The sequence below is a fragment of the Dipodomys merriami genome, unplaced genomic scaffold, assembly GCF_024711535.1.
Source record: "Dipodomys merriami isolate MVZ:Mamm:240054 unplaced genomic scaffold, mDipMer1.0.p SCAF_4, whole genome shotgun sequence".
NCBI classification, from domain to species: domain Eukaryota; kingdom Metazoa; phylum Chordata; class Mammalia; order Rodentia; family Heteromyidae; genus Dipodomys; species Dipodomys merriami.
The window spans coordinates 30,365,718-30,379,650 of NW_027205603.1; the positions used below are offsets into that span (position 1 = coordinate 30,365,718).

The following is a 13,933-nucleotide window of genomic DNA, read 5'->3' on the forward strand; positions in this document are numbered from 1 at the left end:
TTTTATAAAATGATAGCGGTATGTTCTGAGAAGTTCATCATTAGGCAAATTTTATTGCTTTGCAAATATCAAGAATACTTAAAGCAGATGAGGTAGTATATATCTATAATCTCAGCACTCAGGCTGAGGCAAGAGGATTGTTCAAGACCATATAGATAGAGCTACAGTTCTTACGTTATACTCAGACTGCAACTAGACATACAAGTAGCTAGAACATGATATTTTCTGGTGTACTACATAGTTCATCGCAGGAAAGGCACAGAAATATTTTGATTGCCTTTGCAATTGGCAGAAAAGTTGTCAAACCAAGGAGGAAATCCACTGTACTACCTTTGCCCCTTCAGAGCCACAGGAGTCTTTGGGGGCAAATACATGCAAAGACAGACCACACACCAATGGGACTGATGGAGATGAGAGTGAGGAAGATCCACCTGAGCATAAGCCCAGCAAACTTAAGAGGAGGTAAGTTGCTGGTTTCCTCTATATTCGAAATAAATGAGTGTGAGCATTGTGTCCATGAGTGAAGGACCATTCCTTACTTGATACTCATTCAACATATAACAATAACGGGATATCAGATATCTGGTAACACTGAACTTTTGGACTTGAGTCATTTCCCAACTCTGATGCTCACACGCTCTAACTATTTTTCTTAATTTCTCATCTGTAATATTGGACTGATCATTTGGTGGACTTAAGTTGGCATGTGATATATGTCAGGTGCTATGAGTGGATGATAACTTATAACTAATAAGTATCCCATCTCTCCCTCCAGTTCTTTTTTTTTTTTCTCAAAATCTGGGTATATGTTATTCCAGATTTTTAGTACTGACATAGCACTGATTCTAATGCTTTCATTGAATGGATAGGAATACTGATACAAGTTAAACTGTAACAGTGGGTAACCTAAAACTAGAGAGCAATCTAACTCTACTATAACCAGTGTTCCATTTATCACCTATAGGTATAATTAGACAACAGAATAATGAAGTTATAATGTAAAGTAGGATATAGTCAGCTGCTGATACTGTAGATAACAAAGATTGGATCATTGCAGAATTTCAACATTAGAGAAATTTCATTAGTAGGATGGGAGGTGCTCCATGTCTTTACTCTCTATGTAGCCACTAGAAAAACAAACAGTAAGCCCTGAAGGCTTTAGTTAGTTAGTACGGAGAAGCATGCCTCTTCAATATTATTCCTTCTTTGTGGTAGACCCATTTCATTTCTGCAAGTTCCTAGAGAGAGTTCATGAACTTAACATTTCTGGAACCAAGAAGATACTGAAAACATTTAGTGACCTTAACTGAATTGGAAAAACTAACTTTGTGAAAAATATTTTTTTCCATGTTTGTTTACTTGATGCCATCCAGGTAGACAGGATTTGTAAAATGTATCTATTAGTTGGACTCCCCTGGTCTACCTATTTGTATTACAACTTATTTTTCTTAACATTTTTTTTAATTTTTTTGATCAACTGTTAAATGTTTCTTTGTTTTCCAGAGAACCCCTAGAGAAATCACTCTAGGAGATTAATTTTAGGCTACAGCTTTTACTGGTTTTTCCAAAGTAAAATGGAAAAATCAGTATTGGTATCATGTTCAGAAGAAGGTAATTAACTGAAGTGTGTTGAACATCAGAGTGCTTATTACTATGTTCCAAACTCTTCTGAGTACTTTAAGTCATTTGGGAAAATCCTGATTGAAGTAATATTTCTCCTGGCTTCCGGGATCTGCTAGCTGTTGTTGACTATTGATACTTGATTGAATGAGTAGACTGGAGGTAATGGCTTATTGTTGTTTACCCTTTCTTTGTTTAGCCATGAACTGGACATCGATGAAAACCCAGCTTCAGACCTTGATGACAGTGGTTCCCTCCTAGGATTCAAACATGGCTCAGGACAAAAGTAATTATCGATAAAAGTTATTATCCACTAAAAAGCCTAATGACTTAAGTTGGGCTTTCTGAGTTTAAAGCTGTCCTTAAACTCACTGGTATTTGTGTAGATAATAAATAATTCTTTTTTTGAAAGTGTTTGATACATTACAATTAAATAAGTGCAAACTTGTTAGTAAGCATTATTATAGAGATATCAAATAAATTTCATGTATCACTGTATTACTAACTTGCACTTCTAGCAGTTCGGTGTTACTCTGTTTCACAGATAAAGCAATTGCATCTCACAGAGGTTTTCACTTAATGGAAATTATATCATTCCTTAGGAAGGAGATTTAAGCCCAGCCATAAACATAGTTTTCACCTAGCATGTAACCTATTTACTCCTGTGTACAAATATAGAACATGAAAGATACACCATGAACTGTTCAAATGTGCAATAACCGTTTTGCTTTTTTCATTACAAAAATAATAAAACTGAAACACTGAAGAAGTAGAAAGTGAAAATCTTGTTCTTAAATCACTCTTAAAGGTAGACCGTGTTTAAAGAGTTTGGCATATATCCTTCCAGATTTACTTGTCTGTTTTAAAACCTAGTACTGAAAGAAAAAAATGGGGTCATATTATGCATATTCTAGCTTTTTGTTCATGTGTTGCTAGTGTTTGAAGGGCCTTGATCTTAAGCTGGTTTGCTAGACAGGTGCTCTGCCACTTGAGCCACACCTACAACCTTGCTTTTTTGCTATATTTTTTGGAGATGACTTCTGCCTTGGCTGGCTTTGACCTGCTGTTCTTATCTCAGCCTCCTGATGAGCTAGTATTAAAGGCATGAGCCATCAGTGCCTAGCTTATAGCTGTAGCAATATATCCTGAATACCTTGTATATACATTTATGTAATCCTTTTATGGGGGCTTTATGTTTAATTGACTATCCTAACAACATTATTACCTAACAGCTAAGTATATTGCCCTCCAGCTTACTGTTTATCATTCATTGTGTGAATGCATCAAAACGTGTTCACAAAAGGCACTTTGCTATTGCAAATAAAGCCATTCTGAAATTTGAGTATACAAATCTAAGTGTTCTCTGGGATTAAGTGACCAGACCCTGGTTATAAGAAGGAAAGTATGAATAAGTAGATGATTGCACAAGAATAATGGGAAATTTCTTCTATGAAAGGAAGACTAAACTAAGTAGATAAGTCATATTAAATAAAGTACTATTTATGTAACCTTTCATTCTTTTAGTTTTATGTTTCTAGATATTGAGACTTCATGTCCAACTTTACCTATTTTAGGAATTTTCAATATATACCTATACATTCTGAAGTCAGAAAGAAAAGACCATGAAGAATTTCTCAAAAATTGACATCAAAATTGATACCATGTTGGTTTAAAAGATATGCTGATAGTTTTATACCATGAAAGTTTCTGAAGTTAATTCCTGATACTTCCAGAGAGTCCTCATTTGCATAATTGTTTAAAGCTAAATACCATACAGGTAGTGCCAAAGATTTTAAAATCTCTGGCATGGTCAGGTACAGTTGCTTGAGCCTATAAATCCTAGCTATTCAGGAGGCTAAAATCTGAGGATCATGGAACAAAGCCAACCCAGGCAGGAAAGTTCATAAAACTCTTTGGTGGTTTATCTCTAATTAACCACCAAAAAAAGCCAGAAGCCAGCTGTGGCTCAAGTGGTAGAACTAGCCTTGAACAAATAACCTCAGGGACAGTGTCCAGGTCTTCAGTTCAAGCCTCCATACCATCACACACACAAAATTCCTGGCAGTATTTATTGCTATGCACTTAGGATAGCATTTGACAAACTATTGTATAGTTCTTCATAGTATGCATTTGTAGAAATCTATTTTGTTACTTGGAATTTACTTTAAAAGAGAAGGATAAACCTGGCACCGGTGGCTCACGCCTGTAATCCTAGCTATTAAGGAGGCTGAGATCTGAGGATCACAGTTTAAAGCCAGCCCGGGCAAGAAAGCCCATGAGACTCTTATCTCCAATTAATCACCAGAAAACCAGAAGTGGCACTGTGGCCCAAGTGGTAGTGCACTCACCTTGAGCTAAAAAGCTGAGGAGCAGCACCCAGGCCCAGAGTTCAAGCTCCACAACCAACAAAATAGAGAGAGAAGGATAAGACTGATTTTCAATATAAAGAACTTCCTGAGCAATACATCTTTTTTAGAGTTGGAAAAATTCCAATAGTTAACATCAAATACCCTGTAATTATTTTGGTAGTAGAAGTTTTTGGGGGGTTGTGTTTTGTTTTTGGTCAGTCCTGGGGCTTGAACTCAGGGCCTGGGCACTGTCCCTGAGCTTCTTGCTCAAGGCTAGCACTCTACCACTTGAGCTACAGCACCACTTCTGGGTTTTTTTGTTTGTTTTACAAACTCAGATTGCTCTAGTTTAAGAATTTAATGACTACTTGGAGTGTAATTTGAATACGTTCAAGTACGTGTTAAGAACTTTGTCATCACCCCGCTTTTGGGATAATTTTCCCTAACAAAGGAATATAGTTTTTTGCTATTGTGATGTGCCGTATGTACTCAAATTCCTGTTGTACATACATTAGGAATGTCGTATACTGGGCATAGTATTGCCTATCTGTAGTTCCAACAATGGGGAGGCTAAGTCAATAGGATCAAGAATTAGAGGCAAGAGGGGCTAGGAAGATGGCTCAGTGGTAGAGTGCTTGCCTTATATGCATGAGGCCTTGGGTTTGATTCCTCAGTACCACATAAGCAGAAAAAAAGTGGCGCTGTGGCTCAAGTGGTAGAGCACTAGTCTTGAGCTGTAGAGCTGAGAGACAGCACCCAGGCCCAGAATTTGGCCCCATGACCAACAACAACAAAATAAAAAAAGAATTAGAGACAAGACTCAGCTATAGTGAGACCCTACATCAACAAAGGAAAATTTAAAAAAAAAAATTGCCTATCTTTGACAGTTCACATTTGTTTTAAGAACACTTCTGTAATTTATACTTGATTTCATTTTCCTTTTTTTTTTCTTTTTTTGTCAGTCATGGTGCTTGAACTCTGGGCCTGGATATTGTCCCTGAGCCCTTCAGCTCAAGGCTAGCACTCTACCATCTACCACCTGAGCCACAGCACCTCTTCTGGTTTTCTGGTAGTTAATTGGAGATAAGAGTCTCATGGACTTTCCTGCCCAGGCTGGCTTTGAACCCCAGTCCTCAGATCTCAGCCTCCTCCTGAATAGCTAGGATTACAGGTGTGAGCCACTGGCTCCCAGCAATTTCTTCATTTTCATAATTCAATAAAATTGAAGTAGGGGATACTAATAACAAACTAGTGGAAATTGTTCATTTTTCTCTTTTCCTTTAAAGAAGCATTCTCCTTAAAGTGTTAGGTCCTTTCTTTTGATCTGTTCACAGATACGGTGAAATTCCTAACTTCAGTCATCGGCGGGTCAGGTATCTAGAGAAGAATATGAAACACACATCAAAGTACCTGGACATGCGCAAACAAATAAAGATGAAAAACAAACACATCTTCTTTACTGAAGAATCAGAAAAACCATTTTTTAAGAAAAGCAAAACTCTGAGTAAGGTATGTATACGTTTTGTTTTATACTTAGAAGGAATTGCATTTTGTGAACTTTACTCCTTAAAATCATTGTATTCAAATGGCCAGCCTGTTTCTGTATGGAGGGTCCTAAAATTCTTCCCAGCCTACTTCCTCAATTTGTATGTGTGTAAACTAGACCTGACAGAAAGGAAGTGACATGATACAGAAAGGGTGTGATAGAAAGCTAGCATGTGGTAGTGTTTAAGAAGATAAATAAGTCAAATGGTGCTGTCTGTGCCATAACAGACAAGGTCAAGGGGAATTTCTGATCTGTTTCACATAAGTCATGCAGTCCATATTCTGATATAGCATATGCCATCAGCCTTAATTCTGAGCTCCTCCACAGGTAGTTAGTGGATTACACTTTGAAATAACAAGCTTACCTCTATAGTGTGAAATATAAACCCAGTTTTGTGATTCACATTGTAATTTGAGAAAGTCACATATCCTGTTTTCCATTTTGTTATACCTGCCATTCAAGCACCTGGGAAGCAAACATAGAGGATTGCTTGGTTTGATGAGCTGTCTTTTACCTTCTAAGAAACAGGCTTTGTGCCATTGCCTGAAGCTGGTTACAGTACAACCTAATCTCAAACTCTCCAGCTTACCCTCAGGTTTCAGTATCTTTCCTAACTCCAGCATATTTGGAAAGCATGCTACAAGTTTATAGCTGATATTTCAGATTGATTGGATGTTGGTGATATTTAATGAATGTTTTAGTGGCCCTGGCTGTATCTGAAGTGGGCTCACTAGTGTTAGTCCTGTAGGACTTTTCTGAGTCAGTAGTAAGTAGAAAGGTTCTAAGTGTTAATTTACTGACTTATGACAAGGTTGTAAAGACTTGCTATGAAGAATTTTCGTACTACAGAGGATTTAAGTATATTTCCTGACCTGGGCCTTGATACCATTTCAACAAATAAACCTACTTCATTGGGACTTAATCTTACTGGCACTGCTGTGTCATTAAAAGGCAGAGCTCATTCTTTCCAAAGTAGTACCACTTAGTTAAAAAAACAACTAAGCACTCTCTTTTAAAAAGAGTTCACCTTTGATGCCAGGAGACATTTAACATACTATAAGTTGACCATAACAGGAATAACATGAGAAACTAAAATGAATAACAAATAAGGACATTGGTCATAGTAAATCATAGCCCAGCTCTTTGTGCCAGCATTTATGTAAAGCTACTGAGATTTATGGCGGGAAATATTTAATCTTTTTTTTTTCTTTTTGTCAGTCATGGGGCCTGAACTCTCGGCCTGGGTGCTGTCCCTCAGCCCTTCAGCTCAAGGCTAGTGCTCTACTACTTGAGCCACAGCACCACTTCCAACTTTTTCTGCTTATGTGGTGCTGAGGAATCAAACCCAGGGCCTCATGCATACAAGGCAAGCACTCTACCACTGAGCCACCTTCCATTTTATATTTTCTTCCTTTTAAAGAAGTATTTAATAAGGTCATGGGATGCTCTCAATTACTTTTATAAGCTTGGGTGATGAACAGTATATCCGTGTGAGCTAATGACAGTTTGTCAGTCAAGTCAGAAGAGAGAAAAGGTAGAAAAAGATTGTGTTTGCTATTCATGCTCATAATGGCATCTTCAAATTTCAGGTAGAGAAATTCCTGAAATGGGTTAATGAACCAGCAGATGAGGAAACATCACAAGCATCATTTTCACAAGACCACGTGCAAGATACCTGCACAAGCAGTGAATCAGAACAAGACATACCTGCTAATAAAGCTGATGATCCAATGAAAACAGGAAGTCCAGAACCTGGAAAATGTCAAGTCAACACTTTTGTTGGGGAACTGGAAATGGAAGAAAAGAAAGAAGGAGACAGTTTTGTAGCTGCTGTCTTGGAGGAGCAGGATTGTGTAACTAAAGAAATACCAGACTGTTCTCAGCTAGAAACTGACAGTAAGATTACATATACTTTAGTTTGCTGGTTGGTTTCCATGAGTACATTTTGTCTTTCATTTGTATTTCCTTAGTTTCACTCTGTGTCATCTGTGCTTCCAGCTTCATCGTATTTCATTTGAAATGAGAGAAAGCATTTTGGGTGTGAGTGCACTAGGTAGCTATGACATACAACCCCAAGCCCTCTTCACTGTCAGCTAAGCCATCATGATAAAATCAAGGAGAAAGTGTAGGGAATACTACATGTAAAGACCACATCTGCCATCAAGCTTGTGCTGGACACTGTTATGCTTCAGTTGGTCCATCCCTCTTGAAATTTGCTGTAGCTCTGATTTTCTTTTTCATAATTCTTTTTGTTTTTGTAGTTGGTTGTGGTAGCGTATTTTTTTCTAATGGTACATTGATATAAAGTTTTCATAGTACTTGGCTCTAATGAATAGGGAAATGTCACATTTCTTACTTTATACCCTTTTGTACTATTTGAATTTTTCTTTGTGCCACTGGGGCTTGAACTTACGGCCTGGGCACTGTCCATGAGCTTCTTTCACACGAAGCAAGAGCTATACCACTTGAGTCACAGTGTCACTTCTAGCTTTTCCTGAGTAGTTTATTGGAGGTAAAGAGTCCCATGGACTTTCTTACCCAGTCTGGCTTTGAACCATGATCCTCAATCTCAGCCTTCTGAGTAGCTAGGATTATAGGCATGAGCCACCAGCTCCCAGCTTAACAAGTTCATTTTGTTGTTTTTATGTTTTGTTTTGTTATGAAGTACTGAGGCTTCAGCTCATACTTGATAAGCAAGTGGTCTACCACTTGAGCCACTCCACCAGCAAAATGTAATTTTTAAAATTTATTTATTGTTATTATTAAGATGATGTACAGAGGGGTTATGTAAGTCAGATTGAGTATATTTCTTTTTTAACAATATCATCCCTTCCCTCACTCTCCCAGTCTTTCCTTCCCATTCTCAACCACACATTGTATAGTTCATTTTCAACATAGAGTCAAGTGAGTATCACTGCTGCATTTGTTCACCCTTTGTCCCACCATTTCTTTGCCCCCACCTGCCCTCACCAAGACAGATAAACAAGACAAAAAGAAATGAAAACAAAAAGAAGAAGGAAAAAAAGCCTCTTGTTTCTTCTTCCTGGTCTTGGAGTTCATTTCATGAAATAAATATTATTTTGTATAGTCAACCACACATAGCTATTGTACCTATATGATCCTCCTAAGAATATCCTCCCTTGGTCTCACTCTATGTGAATGCCTAGGGACCTATATAATTTATCATGTTCCCAGTGTTGTTGTTGTTGTTGTTGTTGTTGTTATTGTTATTGTTGTTGTTGTACCACCAGTATGTTACTTGTAGATTTATAGGCATATTTTAGTTACCACAAATGAGGGAAACCATGCAACCTGTGTTTGAGTCTGACTTATTTCGCTCAATATAATTTCTTCCAAGTCTTTCCATTTCCTATGGATGGTACAATAGCATTCTTTCTGGTGGGAGAGAATAGTTCCATTATGTATATAAAATGTGATCATTTTTATATCTACCTATAATGTTTGTGGCCCTTCTCCCCCCCCCCCCCCCCCAAAAAAAAAAGCTTAGAACTAGATTGTTCCATTTTGGAATATTTGCAAAGAGAAAGAAAGAGAAGTATCTTTAAGAAAAAGAGAAGTTCTATCACAAATTCATTTATGTTCTTGTGCACTTGAACAGAGAACCTAAAGGAATTTTATACACAGTTTTTAATACACTCAAATATTGATTGCAGGTAGATATGTCAGCTCAGAAAGTTTCAGATTTTGGAAGATTTTATAATTTCATTTGGGGATAATCAGATCATCAGTGCTACAAAGAATGCTAATAAAATGTTATATGTTCATTCATTTTATAGGTATAAAAAATTGAATCTTGGAAAGCCTTGGTTACTTTTCCAAGCTCTCAGATTAAAAACACAACAGCTATAATGTGAAGCCAGTGGCATGTCCTTCCTGCTACTCTGGATGTGTCTTTACATGTGTTCTGAAACAATGCAAAACTGTAACTATTTGGTGTAACTACCCCTTTAGACTTCGAGTTCTCTTTTTTTTTTTTTTTTTTTTCCATAGTGAACACCTGTGTTCTTTGCGTTTTATTTTAGCTGAAATGAAGAAGAAAAAGAAGAAGAAAAAAAATAAGAACAAAAAGGTAAATGTGCTGCCTCATGAGATAGCTTCTGTTCCTGAGCTGGCAAAATACTGGGCCCAGAGATACAGGCTTTTTTCCCGTTTTGATGATGGCATTAAGCTGGACAAAGGTAAAGTGTGTATTTTTTAAGTTTATTTTAAAACCAGTAAAGCTGTAATATAGCAGAATTTTCATATCCTCTTTACTTGGGTTCTGTTACTTCCACACTCACCATATTTATCATTCTCTGTTTATATGTATGTGTATTTCTTTTTTTTATTGTGAAAATACCATACAGAGGGGTTATGTATGTGTATTTCTGATAAATGCATACATACTACTACCCTTTAATACTTTAGTCTGCATTTCCAAGAACAAGTATAGTTTAATGTAGTAATAATAATAATGTAGTAATAATAATAATTATGTCATGAATTGTCCTACTTGTGTTCCTTATACAATCTTTTTTTCTTTTCAGTATAGGATCAGGTATTACATTTATTTATCACGTTTCTCTAGTTTCCTTTAATCTGTAAGAGTTTGTCAAGTTCTCCCCATACCCAGCCCTAATTGGGGATTAAACCCAGGGCCTTACACATGGTAGATCTTGGCTTTGCCAATGACCTACACCCCAACCCACTTTTGACAGTTGCCATAGCAGTGATGTTCTGTACAGTAGGCTTCAATTTGGGTATTTATGTATTTTTAAAACCTTAGATTGAGGTTTAATCTGTAGTTGTAGTATCTTCCAAAAGTAATGAATAAATTATTAAAAGGAATGGCCACTGAAGATTTAACAAATGCCAAACATTATAATTTAATTAATTGACATTGGGAACTTGAATTTTTTAACCTTTGCTATTCTGATCATGAGCAATTTACTTGCATACTGACGCTCATTTTCATATTAAGGTTTCCTAAATTCTAATTCCCCCCCCCCAGTTCTGGGGCTTGAGCTTAGTGCTTGGAACACTGTCCCTGAGCTTCTTTTGCTCAAAGCCAGCACTCTACCACTTGAGCCACAGCACAGTTTCCAGCTTTTTCTGGATAGTTTATTAAAGATAAGAGTCTCATGGATTTTTCTGCCCAGGCTGGCTTCCAACCACAGTGCTCAGATCTCAGCCTCCTGAGTAGGTAGGATTACAAGTGTGAGCCACTGGCACCCAGCTTAAGTACGAAGCAGAATGTCTTGATCCATAATAGATTTTTTGGAACTCATTATAGTTTTCTATCATAATTTGCAAAATATTTATGGCAGTTTATAACCATTCTCTTTTTTTTTTTTTTTTTTTTTTGGTCAGTCCTGGGGCTTGAACTCTGGGCTGGGCGCTCGCTGTCCCTCAGCTCTTCAGCTCAAGGCTAGCACTCTACCACTTGAGCTACAGCGCCACTTCCGGTTTTCTGGTGGTTTATTGGAGATAGGAGTCTCACGGTCTCTCCTGCTCGGGCTGGCTTTGAACCGCGATCCTCAGACCTCAGCCTCCTGAGTAGCTAGGATTACAGGCGTGAGCCACCAGCGCCCGGCTAACCATTCTCTTTTTTAAGGCTGGTTTGTTTGTGCTGGTACTAGGGCTTGAATTCAGGGCCTTTGCTAGAATTTTTCACTCAAGCCTGATGCTCTGCTACTTGCGCCTCACCTCTACTTCTTCATTAGAACTAGGAAAAACTTGAAGTTCTGTAAGGAGTTTATATGGGCACCAGTAACTCACACCTGTAATCCTAGCTACTTGGGTGGCTGAGATCTCTGTTCCCAGCAAGCCCAAACAGGAAGTTGGTGAGACTTTTACCTTCAATTAACCAGCAAAAAGCTGGAAATGGAGCTGTGATTCACAGTAGCCTTGAACAACACATCTCAAGGGCAGTGCCTAAGCCCTGTGTTCAAGCCCCAGGACTGGTACCAAAAGGGGCAGTTTATACTTTTAATATTCCAGTAATAAGGAGCCATTTAAATTTTTATTCATGGGGAGGGAGGACAGGAAATTTGGCATATTGTTTTGTTCAGAGAAATGCCTCTGAAAAATGCATATTTCTACTGGGGGAAGAGAGTGTATCTCCTTCCCTCCAGAATAAACACAGGACCACATTTCTGAAAGTGATGAGGGCTACTGTTCACACGGTACTTAGGTTACTAGCTCTTTCTTTTTCAATCCTTGAAAACATGCAGATTTCCCCCAACATAAACTGGGACATTGTTTTTCCATTAGGAGTTGAATTACTTCGGAAACTCACTGGTGTTTTGGGGAGCTAATGTTAGAACTGCTAACTTATAAGCGGTTCTTAGTACTTCAAACAGAAATAGTGATGTTGTATACAGTTACTGGAGAAATGGGAGTTAGATGAATCTGGCTAAGAATTGGAATGTTAACTTGTATAAAAATTAGGCATAGACAAGCATCGGTGGCTCACACCTATATTCCTAGCTACTCAGGAGGCTGAGATCTGAGGATCACAGTTCAAAGCCAGCCTTGGCAGGAAACTGTGAGACTCTGATCTCCAATAAACCACTCAAAACCGGAAGTGGCATTGTAACTCAAGTGCTAGAGCACTTGCCTTGATCTGAATTGCTGAGGTATAACACCCAGGCCCAGAGTTCAAGCCCCACAACGACAAAAAAACAAAAATAGGAATAGTACTGCTTTTTGTAACAAGCTTTGTTGAATTTTCCTTTAAAAGTAGTTAACTTTAATTTTTTGGAAAAGAGAAAGTAAGCCTTTTTTAAATATGTAATAATTTTTTTAAATGTTTGTTTTGTTTTTACTTGGCTTGAAACTGAATGTCTTAACAGATCCCCTTCATTTGCAGAAGGTTGGTTTTCAGTTACACCTGAGAAGATTGCTGAGCACATCGCTGGTCGGGTCAGTCAGTCCTTCAGGTGTGACATTATCGTAGATGCATTCTGTGGAGTTGGAGGAAATACCATTCAGTTTGCCCTAACAGGAAAAAGAGGTAATTAGTCAGTGATAGAAAAGAACTATTTTATTTGCAGTTTATTCAGTGAATGTTTTCATTTTTCTTTAGTCTTTCTAGAGATTCAGTAATTGACAGTTTTGTTAAATCATCTTCATAGTTGTTTGACTTTGGAATCAAGAGAAAGAAAATTTTCTTTATATCTGTCAGTGAAACCTTTAAGGAATAGGCCATGCATGGTGGTTCACACTTATATTTCCACTTTGCAGGAGTCAGAGGAAGGAGGATTATTGCTTGAGTCAAGCCTGGGCAAAAAAAAAAAGTGAGATCCTTTCTCAAAAGACAAACCAGGTGATATGGTTCACTATGGTAAATCAAACTATTCAGGAAGCAGATGCAGCAGGATTACATTTTCAAGACTAGCCTGGGCAAAATTAACAACCCTCTTTTCTTAGAAACAAAAGGGCTCAGACATAGCTTAAGTACGTGGGTCTGGGTTTGATCCCAGTACCTTTAAAAAAAAAAAAGCCATACCCTGAAGATCCTTTTTTCCCCAATAACTTCTTAATATACATATTATTTGATGATAATTTCCATTTTAGTAGATTTCAGAAGAATCCTATAACAATTTGTGTGGCATTCTTAATGTTAGCTGGGAAAATGTAATGTGATTCTGGAAAACAGTGGGGAGTTTAGATAAAAATTCAGTGATCTTACTGTACCATTGGTTTTAGGATCATTCACTAACTTCACAGTCTTTTAACAGCCTAGATAAAAGCTATTTTCACATTTGCCCAGAAATAACTATGAGCCATTCCTATAAGGTCAATTGTCTGAAAAACAGTTTTTCTTAAAAAATTGTAAAATTCATCTTTATTTTAACATTGTATGTTAAAATTAAAGGTAAATATCTGGTCCTGATGAAGCCAGTGAGTCTGGAAATTTTCTTTAAATATGTGAAACAGTTTTTATTGTATATTTTTATTTTATTAATTTTACTTTTTTTTCCCTAGTACTAGAGTTTTAACCTAGGACCTTGCACTTATCAGCTTTGGTGCTTTAACTGCAGACATACTTGCAGCCTTACTTCTGCTCCTTATTTTGAAGATGGAGTCTCACAGACTTTTCTCTCTGGGCTGGCTTCAAATTGTAAGCCTCCATATCTCAACCTTCTGAGTAACAGATATAGATAGATGGAAGATAGATAGATAGATAGATAGATAGATAGATAGATAGATAGATAGATAGATAGATAGATTTTAGATAGATAGATTTTAGATAGATAGATTTTTATTTTTTTTATTTTTTTGTCAGTCTTGGGGCTTGAACTCTGGGCCTGGGTGCTGTCTCTTCAGATCAAGGCCAGCACTCTACCACTTGAGTCACAGTGCCTCTTCTGGCTTTTTCTGCTTATGTGGTGCTGAGGAATTGAACCCAGAGCCT

General features: G+C 37.4%; 1 protein-coding gene across 1 annotated transcript in view; it reads left to right on the forward strand.

Annotated features, from left to right (window-relative positions):
* Tgs1 (trimethylguanosine synthase 1) overlaps nt 1-13,933 on the forward strand; it is a 34,432-nt gene that overhangs the window by 8,920 nt on the left and 11,579 nt on the right. Inside the window, exons 5-10 of the mRNA XM_069990740.1 lie at nt 345-462; nt 1,820-1,906; nt 5,303-5,477; nt 7,104-7,410; nt 9,558-9,713; nt 12,386-12,529. Coding sequence (XP_069846841.1) covers nt 345-462; nt 1,820-1,906; nt 5,303-5,477; nt 7,104-7,410; nt 9,558-9,713; nt 12,386-12,529 — 987 coding nt within the window. The remainder of the gene's footprint in view (nt 1-344; nt 463-1,819; nt 1,907-5,302; nt 5,478-7,103; nt 7,411-9,557; nt 9,714-12,385; nt 12,530-13,933) is intronic.